Source organism: Musa acuminata, chromosome BXJ2-4, assembly GCF_036884655.1.
Source record: "Musa acuminata AAA Group cultivar baxijiao chromosome BXJ2-4, Cavendish_Baxijiao_AAA, whole genome shotgun sequence".
Lineage (NCBI taxonomy): Eukaryota > Viridiplantae > Streptophyta > Magnoliopsida > Zingiberales > Musaceae > Musa > Musa acuminata.
Genome location: NC_088341.1, coordinates 34,670,235 through 34,687,753, shown reverse-complemented (window position 1 = coordinate 34,687,753; position 17,519 = coordinate 34,670,235). Strand labels below are relative to the sequence as shown.

Sequence of the window (17,519 nt, the reverse complement as noted above, 5' to 3'; positions counted from 1 at the left end):
AGATGCTGCAGCCTTTCCCAGAATCACATGGTCAGCTTAGACTCGATAAAGACCTGACTTGAACAACCAATAATCCCATTCACTCGGAAACTCGGTGGAAAAATGATACGAAAACACCTGCAGGTCACACGGCAATAAAACTGATACCTTTTCCTTTTCTTTTTTACAAACATGAAAATACAACCTATCAATTCCAATATCAAGTTTAACAAAAGGCTTTCTACTGGTTTTGCCACTATCACATTGTCTAATGAGCATATGCAAAATCTACCTTAAAACTTCAGTAGCTCCCTTATAGCAACTCCATGAGATCAGCTACAGAGCAACTGGAATCCAATAAAAAATAAATTACCTCACTCAAGTCCGGTCAGGCTCAAACAGCTCACATCATGCTCTTACTAAAGCAAGATATTTATAGATAGTGAAGAAGGCTGAGACATAAATGTTCCACAGAGAAAACATCTAATATAGGTAACACATCGAAAAGCAAAATATAAGAAAAACATTGGATTAACAGCGAAAACATCTAAGATAAGTCGCACATTGTAAAGAAAAATATAACAAAAACATGAAATACGTAAGGTAGATAACTAAGACCAGCATACACACAAAGATTCACATCATACTCCAGTTGTCCATTGAACGATAGCTGATTGAATTTCATCAGAATTAACCTGCAGCATCTTGAGACCGAACTGGAACAGCCTATCAGAAAACAGACATCTTCATATGGGCAACCAACTCTCATAACATGCTATCTGTTCTAGCAGGCAATCTTCTGAAAAAGTTTAGAGGCACTGATGGAAGCTTATGCCGGAACCTTGGGTGCCTCAACACGTACAAACCTGTTAAAAAAGCAACAACACGGAATGGTGTAACATAGAGAACAACAGCAGCAACCAAGCAGAATGTCACAAACAAAGCAGTTGCTCTAGGGTCCCGCCAGCTCAACAGAGATTGTAACCTTTCCCCTTGTGTCGCCAGGTCACCAACAACAGTTTGTATTCTACCTGCAACGCTCCTTAAACGATCATATCTCATCCTCACAATGTCAGGCGGACGGGATGTGGGAAAAGTATCAAACTCCTCATCAAGCTCGTCAGGGTGTGCAGTGTCTGCATGTGACAACCGAGTGTCCATGTAAGGAGGCTGCCGTGGTCGCCAACGAAAGTACCAGACTCCAATCAAGAACAGGTACAGGAAAATTGTTGGGAGTATCAATTCCGGGTATAAGATCAAGATGACAAAGAGGACATGGATCAAAATTGTAGTCAAAGGATTCTTCCAATGGCAAATCTGATCAAACCACTTTCCCACAGCAACCAGAGGACTTAAGACGCCCATGATTCTGAAAAAATTCGCTTTGCTCTTTCGCATACTCCACATGTGAGAATCCACATCCAACATATATTCAACAACCTCCTTCCTCAAGGGTGGCTCTGCACGGCTCAATCTCATTGATACTATCTGTGTGGCCTGATGTCGCAAATTATCAAGCTGCATGACAGACAATGGATGGAGGTAATGCATCTTTGGCAGCAACGGCTGGGAATACATATGCAAAATATTAAGAAGAGAAGAACATGTAAATCGGACAGCCAGCTGGACTTCACCCATTTTCTTTACTCCCGAAGGAAGCAAAACAATAAGAGGATAAGAGTGGGTGTAAACTCTGTCAGTTTCAAGCGTAGACAGGCGGATCCGCACCTTCCCAATCCTAGTATCCCTTGTACCAGCTGCTTTCTCCCCTCCTTGCAAGTGACAGTTGTCAAACACACCTATTGTAATGACAGTACATGGGTCATATACCTCCCAAGTGTACTGCTCATTCCACTTTGGAGCAAAACTATCTATGATAGTCCTTGTACGGACCCATTTCTGTCCATATTTAGCGACGCAGTATGCATCTGTCGTTCCCCGGCCATCCTTGGTCTTCATCGGCAACAGCCCCTGAGCACTCAAGATACCAAGTTCCAAAACCCCTATGCTCGGCTTCCACAATTGTTTCGCTGTTGGCCTGAGATCACTGCTGTAGTGTGTTGACTCGTCTAAAACATGGTAACCTCCTTCCAGACATATCCTCAAATGAATCCGACTAGAGAACTTCACCTCCTTTTTCTTCTGGTCACCCTCAACAATCACATGTTTCTCAAGGTTATACCATCTGCTATTGACTGGCTTGTAGTCCAACCTTCTGTCTATCTTCTGTAAGGGAATTACTGCTTTCCCTAATACCTCATCTTTGTTGGGTGCCACTCGGTCTTCGACACTCAAGACCAAGTGCTCCTCAAATGGTTCTGCTGCTACAAACATCAAATCCTCATTCCACATAGGATTTAGGGTCCTGCTTTGTGATATTCTAGTTCTCAGAGCCTGGTTCCCAAGCATAACTTTAACAAAGACCTCAGGGAACCTATTCTTTTCATAAGGTATTAAATCCTGGGCTTCAATGACATTAACCCTTAAATACCAAAGCTTGGGTGTAAGGTAAACCTTTGACCTTATGTTAGCAAGTCCATCGCTGGGGATAGTGGCAGCATCCGAATGCCAAGAATCAGGGAATGCTTCATCAGCTTGAGTACCCATCCAGACAGCCAACATCAGCTCCCCCTTACCTTTGTCACCTTTCCGATCCTCCAATCTGTACCACTGCGGAGCCAATGGACTGTCAGGAGGAACCCGCTTCGGTACCTCAGTAAGATCAAACAGGACTCTTCCGATGAAATCATCCTTGATGAAATCCTTGTCCTTTACAATGACTTCAAGAACTGAGGCTTGGATGCGGTCCTTGGAAAAGGCAAAGACCTGGTTCCATTCAGGATTAGTCTTCTTCTCAAAATGACGGGTTGTACCTTTGTAGTTCCCAAGTTTCACCTCAACATAGGGGTCACAGCTTCCGGTTACATCTTTTGGTGGAAGGTCCTTGGCTTTCACCACACGCACGTAGAGGTACTGCATCTGCTCAACGAGATCATAGGTGGTGGTGAGCTTGTCACCAGAAACTCCACCACCACCAAGGTGAGGAGAAGTCTCCTTTAAGGAGTACTCCTCGGGACGCAAAGGCCTCTGCATCATCTAAAACTGTAGCGAGCGGAGTAAACAACTTGGGGAAAAATTTCCTGTTCAACTTAGAAGTCGAGACGGAGAAAACGTGAAAGAAATTAGAAAAGATCTCTGACACAAATCGGGGCTAGTAAAAAGAAGGCAAAACCCCCCGACTTGATGATGAAGGAAGATTAGAAACTTACTTGGGAAGAGGCAGCACCCTCACGCATTCACATGAAATCCGCCCGCGAACATGGAAACTAAAACGGACTAGTAGAAAGAAATCAAAACAACACCAGTAAGGTCACCATTATGCACCATGGATAGAAGTTCGACTGAGCATCAAAGCACAGACATGCAGCAGGGAAAAATCTCTAGCAACGCAGGATGAGATGTTGAAAGCGTCAAGAAGATGAGCCCAAAAAATGGACAAATGTTCCTTGAAACTTAATGAGTATGAACAACAATGAATCCTAATTCTTAACAACCATGTTCTAGATAGACAAAAAAAGAAAAAGTGCTTATTCTGATGCCTTGGGAGAAAAAAAGAAAGGAAGGAAGACATAGCCAACCAAGAAGGGGAAGTGTACACTATCCAAGCTAGAAAACATACAACGAGCTCGAACAGAGCACTCCTCCTACAACAAAAGGCACCTTAAAATCTGATATGAAACGGGGAAAATATAAAGCTGCAGAGAAGAAGAAGAAGAAGAAGAAGAAGAGCGAGTAACGAAAAAAAAAAAAAAACTTAAAGTGGAAAAAGCTCAAGGCACGGATAAATAAATAGGGATACAAATTATATATATGGTAAAATGGAAAAAAGAAAACATAGATCGAAATCGAACATTGACCCCCCCACACCAAAAAAAAGCAGAAAGGAGCAACGAGAAGATTCGAGGAAAAGAAAGCAAGGAAAGAAAAAGATACAGAGAAAGCGAGACGAATGCAGACCTAGAACGATTGCAATCCTGGCGAAAACTCGAAATCGTTTCCTCCGAGCCTTTGGTTTCAAGCCCTACTCAGCTTTATCATCGGTAAGAACGGAAAGGAAAGGGAAAGGAAGAGTCCGGAACAGGAAATGGGAAGCGAACTCACACTCCTAAGCTTATGCTGAAGGAGCGTGTCTTAAGGCAAACCCCCCAAACCCTCCTCTGCCACTTTTTTATATAAACCGAGTGTCCCTTTTTCTCTTTGCTTTTTAACGATTGTTACGGTGGCTTCACATATAAAATTTGGAAATGCCTGAGTTACTATCTCGCTCACTAATCCAACGGTGGCGTCAGTGAAGTGACAGTATAACCCCGCAAACGCATAAAACATTGTCGTGGTCCCTTTTCTTTTTTTTCTTTTTTTTTCCAACAAGACTTAAAAGTCATTTTTCAGATTTATAAACACACAATCTAAAAAATATTTTTAAATGTTTATCCTTAGAGTTTGCGAGAATGATGTGGTAGTAGTAGTAGTAGTGGCAAATGTGATTATCGATCCTAATTTTTCGGAATCATACTTGCAACAATCTTATTCACAAGACAAATATTCCTAGAGTCTAGGAATACATATATATATATATATATATATATATATATATATATATTAAGAATACTCTAAAGAATATTCTCCCTCCAACTCCGGATCTAATTTCCTTGGTGCATTAATTAATTATCGTCTGGTTAGAAATATTGATGGTATCAATTCTTTAATGTTAAATTTAGAAACCAATCTTACTGCATGAAATATAGGGATGGACGATTTTATCCTCGACCACTGCTACCTCCGCATCTCGGCGGGCCGTTGGGTCCCAGAGGAGGCAAAGAAAGCTGTTGATCATTTCCCACTTCCCTGCTTCGACGGCCCTGATCGAACGTCAGGATACGGCAGGTGAAATGACGAATGAGAGATGAAAAAGAGAAAACTAATAATAATAATAATAATAAAAAGGAAGCGAAGTGAAGTGAAGGGAGGGAAATGTGGCGGGACCCCCCCCCCCCCCCCCCTCCCCCGACCTCATCGAATGGCTCGCGTCGTTATCCGTCCGTTGTCTCACCGTCTCCTGCCCCACTCGGCGGTCCCCTCTAATTTAATTCATCATAGCGATGGATGGGTGATGGGCTGCTTAATCGTCGGTATTATGTTCGTTCCTCCTGCAATACCGTCAAAAAGCTAAAACTGGCTATAAAAAGAAAAAAGGTTAAAGCCGAAGAAGCCGATCTAGAGATTTAATCGAACCCAATGCATTCATTCGTCGGGTGGGTTCGAGTCTCAATTCGACATCGTTTATTTAGCTTGGGTGCGTGTACAAGCCATACATACCTCTTTCTCGTTGTATATACAAGACCGTAAAAGATTGTGGTGATCAGGCCCTGCCTCACCGTTTGATGCGGACTCGATTGCATATGTCGCGCGCTCCGACGGAAATTAAGGATGCCAGCAGCTTCGACGACTCTTCCCCTCCGTGATGGGAACTGGATGATACCCGACCACGTAGAAACGACCTCCCACCATCTAATTAATCCAAATTAAATTGGTGGAAGGCCAGTTCTCGCCTTACAAAAAGATCTGATCTTTTATCTTCTACGCCGACAAAATCATAAACCGGTCCATCGAGTCGATCCATCTTGGTGTATCTACTGCTCCTCGTTTATTTATTGCTCGAGGATTTTGGTGTCTTTATGGGTAATATCCAATTCCGGTAGACAGAAAGGACTCGGCCTTCCTTTGGCCTCTTCTGCAGCTCCTACCATTGTTAAGAGTGGCATCCAGCTGTAGGACGTGCGCGGCTTTCTTTTCGCTCTGTGTTCCTCGGGGGAAGCAAGTAGAGCATGGGACCCGCTTCACTTTTGCCTCGGCCATTTTACCACCCCTGACCTCGAAATTGGAAGCGCCAGGAAAATGGATTATTTCTTTGAAAACGATGAAGAAAGAAAACCAACCGTCCTCCTCCCGTGGGCGATGGTGGGTGGGCATTATTGGCCTTTTGCCACACGATGCACGCTTCAAACATTTACGAAATAGACAGTGGTTGGTGTGCTCAAATCATGCTCGTAAACATCTCCCAACCAACGAAATTATAGCAAAGATGGGCCTCCAGACGTAGGCATGTATGTATGTATCTTCGGGCACTCGATCGGCGAGTTCGATTGAAATTTGGACGTCTCTTAGTACGAGGATAACGAACCGTCAACAATTCTACGGAACAGCCGTCCGTGAATAATCGGTCTGGCCGGCCCTCCATCACTGAGTGCTGCAAAAGTTATTGCTGCTACATAGCATGAAAGGTTATATAGAATGCCGAATCAACTGAATACTGGCGGCATCCTCAGGATTAAGATGGGAAGGTTCACTTCACCAATCCCTGTAACAAGCATGAGACCAGCTAACCTATGAATTCAAGTGCGCTGCAGCGCATCAGGAGGAGGCGAGCCAAAAAAAAAAATCGATTTTCTCCTAATAAACTGTGTGAGCAGGATCTTTGTTATTTCTAAAAACTAGCCAATGAAAATGCACGGATCTATGAAATGGAAGGCACACAGGGTTTGGGCTCGTTCTCCGGCGCCCGGTTGCGCAAACGATTCATATAATAGTAGTAATAAGAACAACACAAACGCACCATGCAGATTTTGTCATATCTGATGATTTACCTTAAATAAACAAACAAGCAAACAAAAAAGAGCCTTGATTCTGTAGAGTGCTCTTCTCTAGGGAAGAGAGATGCGCTTGTTCCTGGAACTTGATTGATCACCAAGGAAGCACACGGTCACTCATTCGAGAGCCTGTATCAGCCAGCAGCGGTTATCAAGTTTTTCTCTCTTCTGCATAAATACTGGTGCAGATTCAGCCTTTCGCTATGATAACTCAGCTTCCCTGTGGTTTTGGAAACTTCAAATTGTTCCCCAACAAACAACACAATTTCAGTCTGCCGCAGATTGAAATCTAAATTGAAACAACATAAGCTCACTCTCTTCTGAAGAAATGGAAGAGAGCAAGATTTATTTCTTCAAGTTCAACATGAACGAATCTTTTCTTCAAAAATAACCAAAAATAAATCAACTACTAAGTAATTAGTCTAAAAACGAAAACAGGGCTATGAAGGTCCACGTAACTGTAGGAGCCTTCGAGTGAACTTAAATAAATGGGTTCCCTTGGTTCCTCGCTTGCTCCACTTTGTGTAGCATATTCCAAGGCCATGTCATAATCCACCTGAACCGATAGAAGAAATTACTCTTTTAGCTGATGCATAATGAAAAATGTATCATCGGAAGAACATTTCAAGAAGACAGCCGAAGCACTGATTAACATGAATTTTCCGTAGCAATTAGTCCAGATACAAGTTGTTTAAATAATAAATAGTTTTCTAGAGATCTTTTAAGTGTCATACGAGTATAACCAATTGATGATGCTAGGATAACTCCTAGCATCAGTGGCTGAACCTATCATGATGATGACAGACGACAAAATTAAGTCAATCAAGACATTACCTGCTCAACATATTGAGAAAGGCTTTCTCCGAAGGTCGCCTCCGTTATCTCATTGGATGCTATTTTATTTAAAAGTTCATCGTCCTCTTTGTCATAGCGCTGCCTCTTCGGTTCATAATTCTGAGCCATTTCTTCAAGGACGTCCATGATGGCTCTTGAAGCATCTGGAATGTACCTGCCATAGAAAAAACATCAGAAAGGCATCCAACCATATAAATCTCTTTACATGTGTGTGAATGGCTGGGCATTAATGCAAGATGCCACTGTTCAACTCTGGTTTGCTGCAATAATCTAGTCAAACACTTGTCAACCTCAAAAAACAGGCAAACTCATCAAACAAACTTCATCTGAATTTTTGATAAACCCAGCTGCATTACACCTGAAGCTCCAGAGATATTTCTTTAAAACAGTAGACACACACACACACACAAAAATACATGCAGATATGTAGAATATTTAAGCTGAGGCAATCAACTATCATACTGAAACAAGCAGACACCTTGGATATTTAATTCAAAAATAGAAAAGTTTAAAAACTTAAATTTGCATCACAAGCTTCATGGCTATGGCAATCATAATGATAAATCACCAATAAGCTTTTGATGCAAGAATCTCAATTTCATAATTGCATTACCTGGTCAGATTGCGTTTCCTCTCCTGTCGTTCACGAGCTTGAAGTTTCTTCACTATTTTAGATCTCAGTTGAAGACAACATTGTTTGATAGCAGACTGCATATTTGGACGCAGGGATCATATTAGTTTATTTTCTCTTTATAGGCCACTAAGGTGTGAAGTTTTTTGATACCTTGACTGCTGAAGAAATTTCAGTAATATCATCTCCAATATATTCCTTCCCAGTTCCTTTGAAGGGTACTTTTGTGCTTACAATGCTTACAAACACACCAATTTTATCTTGCATCTGATTGATCTTGTAACTACTCCAGCTACAATGAACAAGATGATAAATAATTATTATATCAGAAGAAAAGAATGAACATATGGTAATTTACTAAATAATTGTGTGGCAAAGAATCCAAACTTGATCTTTTTCATAGCAGTTCTTGTGACGACGTCTGCTCCTTGCTCAAATAAAAGTGGTATACGATTTGCAAAACGGAATATATTAAGACCCTATCACAAAAAATGGAACATCCTGGTTATTGCAACTCCTTAAACACAACCTGTCATGACCATGAAGGATTTACTAGGCAGCGGGCATCTTCAAGAGAGCGGGTAAAAAATGTAGTGATAAGAAAAATAGATAACTTGAGATGAGTGGTACAAGAGATGAAAAATCATTCTTGAATATCAGTAACGTCATCAGCATTTAACTCACAAGAAGCATGAACTCCAATGGGTTTTTTCTCCCTAAAATTAAACAACTGCAGCTTCACAAAGCCCAACGTTTATCATGCCAACAAAGCGTTAAGTGTGCTTGCACAAGATTGTGGTTTGTTCAGGAAAGCAGCACAAGAACTTTCAAACAATATAGCATGAAAAGCCAGCCACGGAATCTTAGCAAATCTTGCAATTAAATCCCATCTCTCATATGTGCTAAAAGTACACCTATGAATAAGAACAACACGGTCATGAATAACAATATATATATATATATATATATACACACACACACACACACACACATGTAGAACATATATAATAGAGAGCCTTTGAACCAGGAAATTGGTATATTGTTCTTTCTGAGAATAAAATATAACCAAGATATGGTTGCATTTCAAAAAGGGAAAGAGGGCGGGAGTTAGGTCGGGGGGTGTTTAAGAGATATCAAAGAGACAGGAATGGAGTAGTCTTTACAAAGCATTATACTTCTTTGGTGTAAAAGGAATATTGCATTCATCCTACAAGATGCATGAAGAGTAATTAATATAACTCATATGGGAGGACAACCCATGTCTGCAAATATTTCTTATAAATAAACCATCAAGAATGTAGAATTTCTTACTTGTTTTACATCTTTTCCGCCAAGGCTAATTCCAGCTTCAACAATGAATGGATGCCCTTCAAAAACCTGGGGACTGAATTTGCAACCAGGTTTTAGAGAGGTATTATCAGAAAATCCACAATTTAATAAAGTAAAGAAAAGAAAAACTAATTCCCACAAGAATCAGCTGATTCAATTGATGACCATGATGCAACAATTTAATTCAACTTGTGGGTAACAGGTCCTGCATGCATAACAGGAAGCAAAAATGTGTAGCAGTTTTCATCCAAATGAAGATAACAACCTGCTTGAACAAGTGGCAACCATGTCTGGCTGCAGCTCCTTAATGATTCCAAGACGGAGATTGTATTCCCCTGCTGGACTAAGACACTGTCGACGTAGTAAGTCCAGAAAGTGTTCTAATCAAAATAGCATGAGAAATACATACTCAATTTCAGAGTCTAATGAGAAACAACGCACAACTTACATCACCACTAGGATCATCAAATTTAGCCTGACGAAATAGTTGATGAATCCGAACAATTTGATGAGATGTTAGATTTTTCACAGCCATTTTTGGACCAAAATCAGGGCCCATTTCCCCTGGAGAACAGACAATAGAATAGGAAGTAATGTTCTAGTCACTACCTTTTACTGGAATAACAACTTGTGTGAGATTTAAGAGTTCTAACTTTTCATGAGATATCCAGATGGCAAGAAATGCTATTAAAAGTGCAGTCATATACAACAGGTGCTGTCCGTACCTTACAGGTGCCATAATTTTAGAGGCACCCTAAACTGTATGATAATACAGACTCAGCCTACATCAGTAAGATAAACAAAGGATATCAGTGCCACCTATGCTCTAGTATCCTCGTATAGAACTTAGCAAATACATGTGCAAATTGGCACCATATGTGCAATAGGTAGCACAAAAGGTTACATTTCATGTGGCACATCATATGCCAACATTTGTTAAGTTTTGGCTAAAATGACTATTCCACACCGGTGCATAATGGGACAAATTATTGGTGCTCTAACTATGTCCATAGTTAAACTTAGCATGAACAAATGCACGTTGGGTTTATGGCAGGGAGCAGAACAACTTGCATTACAGAAAAAGAGATATTAGTTGAATAGGCCTTTATCTTACTCTTCAAGGCAGTAGGCATGCCAATCAGCTCTGGAGAGCACACGAACCAAATTCAGTTCAGTTTTTGGTCAAATCCACCTAAGTTGAACAACTTTTGGTCTAATTTCAGCCACTTCAGCCAAAGCAAAGCAAAACCAATCCCAAGCTTTTAAAAAGTTCGGAAATGCTAATACTCCCATGCTCTTCCAACCCATCATCAATGCCTTCTAAGCCATTTATCCAAAAGCTTTGCTTCCAAAGTTCTACGTGGATATGACAACTTGCATCAGCCTGGACAAAGACTGTTAGCAGCCTATGAGACCCCCAAATACCTTTCTAGACTGAGGTTGCTAGAAGAGTCTAATTCTTCAGCATTTTGTTGCATAAGCTAAATGAACCATGTCAATGTATTTATTGTTTTATTTTTCTTGGATCAATAGGATTTTAACTTTCTTTCACCAAAAAAAAGTTAGAACTTATTTACCTTTCGTCAATCTTTTTTTATAATAATTAATATAACTTCTGGCTCCAAACAGTAGAAAAGAATCCATTATATTTCTATTCTCTTGAAATTTACTAGAATCTTAGAAAATTTTAATGTCCTAAACCGAAGAGCATAAAGTTAACCTAAAAATGATAAAATGTTTTATTCCAATATCGACCAAAACTGGAAAAAAGATAACCATTTTCATGAACTGAGGACAATAGGTGGTCAGCATGCAGCAAAGCAACCTTTTGATGTAAATGGCAGCCAAGGAGTGTTGTGCAACATGTAACTCAATCAGGTTATCACAACTGTGAAAAGAAACTAAACTTTTGGCTAATGATAAGATCATTGACATATTTGGTCCCCACATGATGTGATTAATCGCCTATAGGAGAAATTTCTTTTATCACATAAAACGCAGGGTCGATTCTTCAAAAGCATAGAAAAAAATGAAAGAGCTAAAATTCAGCACTAGTGGTACTTCACCAAAAGTTTAATAATAAGTCCTAAAATCAATAACCGAATGGGAACTCCAATAGGATATAAAGAATTATTAACCCATAAAAAGGTAAGAACCTAGCCAATCAGGGATATGATGAGTACCAAAACTGAAGAAGGGGTCTTCACAAAGTTCTGAACCTTCCAGCAGCAATTTATTCAATGGTAGCATGTATTATTAATTTCATGTGCAGTAAAAGTCAATAGCCATTAGAATCAAATACTTACCCACTAAACGTTCAGCATATGACTTGCTTATATTTACAAATTCATGTTGAAGAAATTGCTGAAGTGTTTGCTTTGAAGTTTCTGCAATAAGGCGTTTGATGAGTAGTATATCAACAGCAGAGGGGTGGTGCTTTGTCTCAAGAGGAGCTGGAGGCATTACATCTGTTCTTCGTGCAAATCTAATTGTCAAATTCTTTCTGAATAACCAAACAAATGAAAAAATGTCAGTCATATATATGAGGAAATAAAGTTGGAAACATGAATTTTGAAACATAACTTACTCTGAAATGCCTGCAATAAATTTAAAAAAGAACTGAGAATAAGGGGTGATCACAGCCATCTGCCGCATATAATGAAGAATCTTTGACTGGATAATCAAATAAGGTCGTTAAAGATTAACAACCAAACTATTTGCATTTTCATTCTTTATCACAAAAGTTTTAATGGTCCAAACATGAAAAAAGTAACAGAAGCACCACTCACACGATAAGTAGTCCAGTTGCCCTCGATGATAATTTGAATTTCAGCTCCATGCCACTTGTCTTTGTTTTCCCTTTTTTCATGTAGATGAACATGAGGAATGTTTCTGAGCAGCAGAAAACACAAATATCAGGAAATAACATCAACAAACATATAAAATGCCTGAAAAACGACAAGTAAATGCAATAGTCTATCAAGCCTGTTCTCAAACAAATATTTATTCCAGGTAATGTACTTACTGATGTATATCGATGTCTAATCGACAAAAAGATGCATAATTTTGGCCCCTTGTAGCTGACAGAATCTCGATGGGAAGCCCTGTGCTCATCTTAGACCAAATCAATGCCTGTTATACTCCATAAATAAGTCCCTCAGTTTAGAAAAGGTATCAAGAGCAAGAAGGGTGACATTAGAACTAATGTTTTAGAATACTAATGAAGTCATAATCATCGTTGTCAGGATCAGGATGGTATACAATCACAGAGAAAAGCATGGGGATCTTAAGAATCTGTATTTTAATAATTAGAGATTCCTCATTAAAATTAGAACAGAGAATACTGGAAGCACGAATTATTTGAAAATTAGATGGATTGAACATGAGGAGATACCATATTTAACAGCATAATACAAAACAAACATCAGTTTAATCAGTATCCTCCCTAGTCATCTTAATTATTGGATTGTAAGGTCCTAATGACTCTAGGGTTGAATAAAAACATGAGTCGGTCTTGTTTGAAAACTTCACAAATGTTACATTTCAATGAGGAATGTAATATTGATCTTCTATAGAATCAAGTATGTTGAAGACAAAAAGTTGCATTTTATGGTGAAAATTAAAAGATTGAAACTCTGTATTGTTACCAACAGTTTGTAAATTGAACTTGCATTAGAACATCTATAAATGTGGAATGCCTGCATACATGTTTCACACAGAATTACATTCACTTATAAACATTGTTGAACAACTAGATAAACTGATCGTATCTTACTAATGTCATAGGAGGAAACCAACAAATAAAAACATACCATTTTTGCACCAAGTCCAAATTTCCCACGTGTTTGTTTTAACCCATATTTTGTACCAGAGAGAACTGAAAGTGACCCAATTAAGTTAGCTTTATAAAATTCATCAACCGCAAACATTACAGACAAACGAATGGCATCATACCTCTTCCAAACATATTTGGGATTTCATCATGTGGCATCCCTCTTCCGTTATCCTGCATCAGATATTCATTACAACCACAAAATTGGTGATTTCTCTGGGAGCACAAACCAGTCTTGGAGGATACAAATGGAATGAATAAAATAAGATGTGTTTTGAAATGACAGCAGAATTTTTTCATTGTGTTAGATTTGAAAGCCACCTTACAGGTTACTTTAAAGAATGATGCTTCACCTCGACCTTTCCCACTCTTGATAGCAGGAGGTTCTTTCAGCTTCTTCCCAAGGGCAACATTCTTAGCTTGAATTTCTTGCATACGAGCCTCTTTGGCAAGACGCTTCTACAACAATATAAAAAAACAAAATTATTTGTGAAATCAAGACATAGGTTCTAAAGATTGAGAGCTGCAGAAGCACCCCCGTAACCATGGATCGCATTCATGTTCTAGCAAAGCAATTGAATAGATAACATAATTTTAAACAAATAGAGGTTAGATGACCAAAATACACACCTCACGAGCCTTAGTAGTCTCAAAATCATCATAAAGTTCTTCATCAACACGCTGTCGATCAACAAGACCAATCATTGTGTTGAATTTGTTCTTAGTGATCTCTTCTCTATGCATCAAAGACATCATGGGATATCAATATTTTAGTGGGCTACCGGCAAACCAGATAACTATCAAGATAGTCATGGACTAGTCACTAACATTATTAACTCGATATCTGGGAGCTGAGAAATAGACTCGGCCGAATCAAGAGCATTTTCCACAAGTTCTCTCACGGTTGTGTATAATGATTTTCCAGGCTGGAGGAGAAATAGAAAGAAAAAAAAAACTCAGCTTGATCAGAAATACACTTCCTAACTTATAGGTTGATTTTAAATTTTCAAGGTGAAAATACAGAGACCACACCGCCAAAAAAATAAGCAAAACGCACAGGCCAAACGAAATCATTGATAGAACAGAGCTACTGGAAGAGCTTACATTGTCGAATCCAGCTATGTTCTTGTTCTCAGCGAAGAACTCAGCCGGGGATTCTGCAAAAAATAAAAAAAACATAGAAAAACCCCAATCAAAGCGAGAAAAAACCAGAAGACGAACGCACGGGTGGCGGTTTCCAAGAACACTCACTCTGCTTCAAAAGGTTTTCTTTTGCCATGCAATTCGTCTTCGATCTGCCCTTATTTGTCCTCTTCAACTCATCCGAGCTTCCTCGGCTAGAATCCATCAGCACCCAGATGCCAGTTCGATTGGAGAAGCTAGAGAGAGATACATACAAGAAGCAGAAGGAGATTCCGAAGTCGGGAAGGCGATCTAAGGAATGTGAACGATTTTTAACGGAGTACGGAATGGGCTCGTCCAAAGCAGCCGAGATCGCGAGGAATAATGAAATGAGAAAATTCGAACCTAGGGTATGGGTTGGTGGGGAGCGAATCTAAGAGAGGTATTTAATCTTTTGGGTGTTCGATTCCAACAGGGAACAGTTAGGGTTTTGCTTCGAGGATCGGCGCCGCGAAATGGGCGAGAAAAAAAATAATAAGAAAACGAGGAATTGCTCATAAATAAAGACCCTTCAGATTTCAGACGGATATGTAGTATTCCTGCTTTGAGCTGCATGTGCGTGCGACCGGCGGGACTGTGACCAGAACTATCCTTGCACACGATGGCTGGCTTGAACTCGATGATGTCGGACGCCTCCCTCCGAACGGTTGGCCTCGCGTTCACTTTTTAATTAACTTTATTTATTATTTTTTAAAAAAAAGCAAGATTCGAAATTTAAAAAAAAAATCCCTCCGAACAAAATTGTATTATATTAAATTTTATATTCTTATTCAGATTATGATCTGATAAGATATATTTTGGCATCACCCACGTGGACCTAGATAAACAGACACAACGATGCAGGCGTAGAATCTCAAGTACATGGCGCGCAACACACACGTGGCGGGCAGCCGCTTGCTGCCCCTTCCGTACAAACGACATCATCACGGTACAACCGTCTCGGAAAGCTCGGGGCAGCGTCGTGTGACGTCGATCCGTGCAGGTCGATTGAGGCTCGTACAGAAGCTAAAGTCGGTCGTCCGAGAAGCCAACCGTAGTTAATTAACCTCATACGACCAATTCATCCTCGCAAGTATAAAAATAACCCTCCTTAACTAAGAAGGGGAGGACCTTATACGACCTAACTCTATCTCATTTCACCAAAAGCTAACTTAAGCTTCGGAGGAGTCGAGTCGGGAAATTCCCCCTCCCGACCTCGACCTGTGTACAAGAGTCCAATGACGGAGAAGTAGGCCACTCGCCAAGAGAGAAGATCGCGCTCGGGAGATGAGGCTTGAACCCGACCCGACTCGATACTCGCCCTCACAACTCGAGCATCCACATGGGCAACCTTGTATATCCGGGACTAAACCAAGCCGTGTTGACACCTCGACCATAGTGTAAAGATTCACCAACATTTTGGCACTATAAGGAGGGCCCTGATGTCACAATATTAGCCCCAGTTAGGCAACTTGGCCGAACACTTAGGCAACGAGCACCTCCCGACCCACTCAACTCTTGGGTTCGGAGAACAACTCCCGCCTCCCCCGGGGCAAGAGGCGAACAACTCCGCAACGACCCCGGGCCGCTATTAGCAGTTGTTCACTAATCCGGGGTTATTGCCTCTAAGGATCGCTACCGCTCAACCTCCCATCTTCGCCGAGGCATTCCTTACCCTGACACGCCAAGTCCAAGTTTTGTTGGGGAGGATACAAACTATTGTTCCCCACCTCAGCGCCAACGAAAAGTTTTGAAGTTGGTGTGGCACACCACGTCAATACAATGTCATCCTGCGAAGAGTGGAATAGCACCGCTCGGGTATGACGATGGCGTCGCTCGGGTATAACACCATCCCACAAAGAATGGAACGACGTCGCTCATGTGTGATGACATCATCACTCGGGTACGATGTCGTCCCCACAAGGAATGGAACGATGCCGCTCGAGTATGCCTCTACCCCACAAAGGCAATGACAGCTCTGTTCAAGTACGATGCCACGCAGGACAACTGGTGTCAGCATGAAGGTATAGGTTTGCCACTTAAGAGGGCAGTGGCCATTAAGAGGCTGGTAACAACCAACCCTCACAGGTAGGCATAAAAGCCCATCGTCTGGCCAACACAGGAGATGCTTTTTTACTCACATTCTATTCTCACTCATTCAACGGAAAGCTAACTTAAACATTTGAGGGGTCGGATCAGAAAATTTCCCTCCCAATCTCGGCCTGTGTGCAGGAGCCCAACGGCATCAAAGGTTACCCTCGGGAGACAAGGTTTCAACTCAACCCGACGCACGAATGGAGATGCGAAAGACCCTGCGCATCAAGGACCCTAGGACAAAGGGTGGCACTAGATTCGAGACGACCGACGCCAGCTCCCGAGACCCGAGTGCTAGACCAGGCGACCCTACGCATGTAGAATCGACCCTCGCCGTGCTAACTCCCCATCCATGACCAGGCGACCATAACCGATTGATTTTCACCGATAACTTATGCTAAACTGGAAAGAGGGGTTTGAATCATGGTAACAAAAATTTTATCATTTTAAATTTTATATTGATCCGACATCACCAAAGATGTAAAAAGGAAATCATACCACTGAGACAGGTAATAGGGTGTGATAAGGTATATTTCGGATCAAGGCCATGTCATGATCGACGCCATGCCACGCTATAGCCAAGTCAGCAAGAGGAGCACCCCCACATGCCGAGCCAAAATCCGTACCAAGACATTACTCAGTACGTCCTGACCCGGAAAGCTCAAGACGGTATAACATGGCGTTATTCCACGCACTCCGGGATGGCGGCCACATAAAGGTACCATCTCACCTCTCGAGGATTGATCACCACACCAAACCTGCGTACGACCGACCCTTGTACAGTAGTATAAAAACCCCTGGTCGGCATCTGGCCCAGGAGGAGGCAAAAGAGAGAGAGAGAGAGAGAGAGAGAGATCAACTCACCACTAACTTGCTCGTCGGAGGAGTCATAGTCAGAAAATACTCGACGGGGACCTTCTGTGTAGGAAAG

General features: G+C 41.0%; 2 protein-coding genes across 7 annotated transcripts; both read right to left on the bottom strand.

The window, feature by feature from the left end:
* Positions 1-494: 494 nt before the first annotated feature.
* LOC135610483 (FT-interacting protein 7-like) lies at positions 495-4,185 on the bottom strand. Of its 3 annotated transcripts, none has more exons than XM_065105027.1 (3): positions 3,997-4,185; positions 3,249-3,315; positions 495-3,127 (listed from the first exon to the last, which is right to left on the bottom strand). In XM_065105027.1, the coding sequence occupies exon 3, from the start codon at positions 3,073-3,075 to the stop codon at positions 745-747; it is 2,331 nt and encodes a 776-aa protein (XP_064961099.1). In that variant the 5' UTR covers positions 3,076-3,127; positions 3,249-3,315; positions 3,997-4,185; the 3' UTR covers positions 495-744. The 3 variants fall into 3 exon arrangements, with proteins under 3 accessions (XP_064961099.1, XP_064961100.1, XP_064961101.1); XM_065105028.1 differs by having other exon boundaries at positions 495-3,119; XM_065105029.1 differs by having other exon boundaries at positions 495-3,081.
* Positions 4,186-6,531: 2,346 nt separating this feature from the next.
* On the bottom strand, positions 6,532-15,137 carry LOC103981007 (DNA topoisomerase 6 subunit B). Of its 4 annotated transcripts, XM_065105023.1 has the most exons (20): positions 14,585-15,137; positions 14,438-14,490; positions 14,162-14,259; positions 13,964-14,069; positions 13,655-13,792; positions 13,456-13,507; positions 13,314-13,378; positions 12,527-12,633; positions 12,291-12,393; positions 12,089-12,174; positions 11,808-12,004; positions 9,950-10,065; positions 9,767-9,852; positions 9,484-9,556; positions 8,560-8,651; positions 8,326-8,464; positions 8,155-8,249; positions 7,521-7,695; positions 7,146-7,242; positions 6,532-6,921 (listed from the first exon to the last, which is right to left on the bottom strand). In XM_065105023.1, the coding sequence occupies exons 1-20, from the start codon at positions 14,679-14,681 to the stop codon at positions 6,821-6,823; spliced, it is 2,076 nt and encodes a 691-aa protein (XP_064961095.1). In that variant the 5' UTR covers positions 14,682-15,137; the 3' UTR covers positions 6,532-6,820. The 4 variants fall into 4 exon arrangements, with proteins under 4 accessions (XP_064961095.1, XP_064961097.1, XP_064961098.1 ...); XM_009397579.3 differs by lacking the exon at positions 6,532-6,921 and having other exon boundaries at positions 6,960-7,242; positions 14,585-15,136; XM_065105025.1 differs by lacking the exons at positions 13,964-14,069; positions 14,162-14,259.
* Between the last annotated feature and the right edge of the window lie 2,382 nt (positions 15,138-17,519).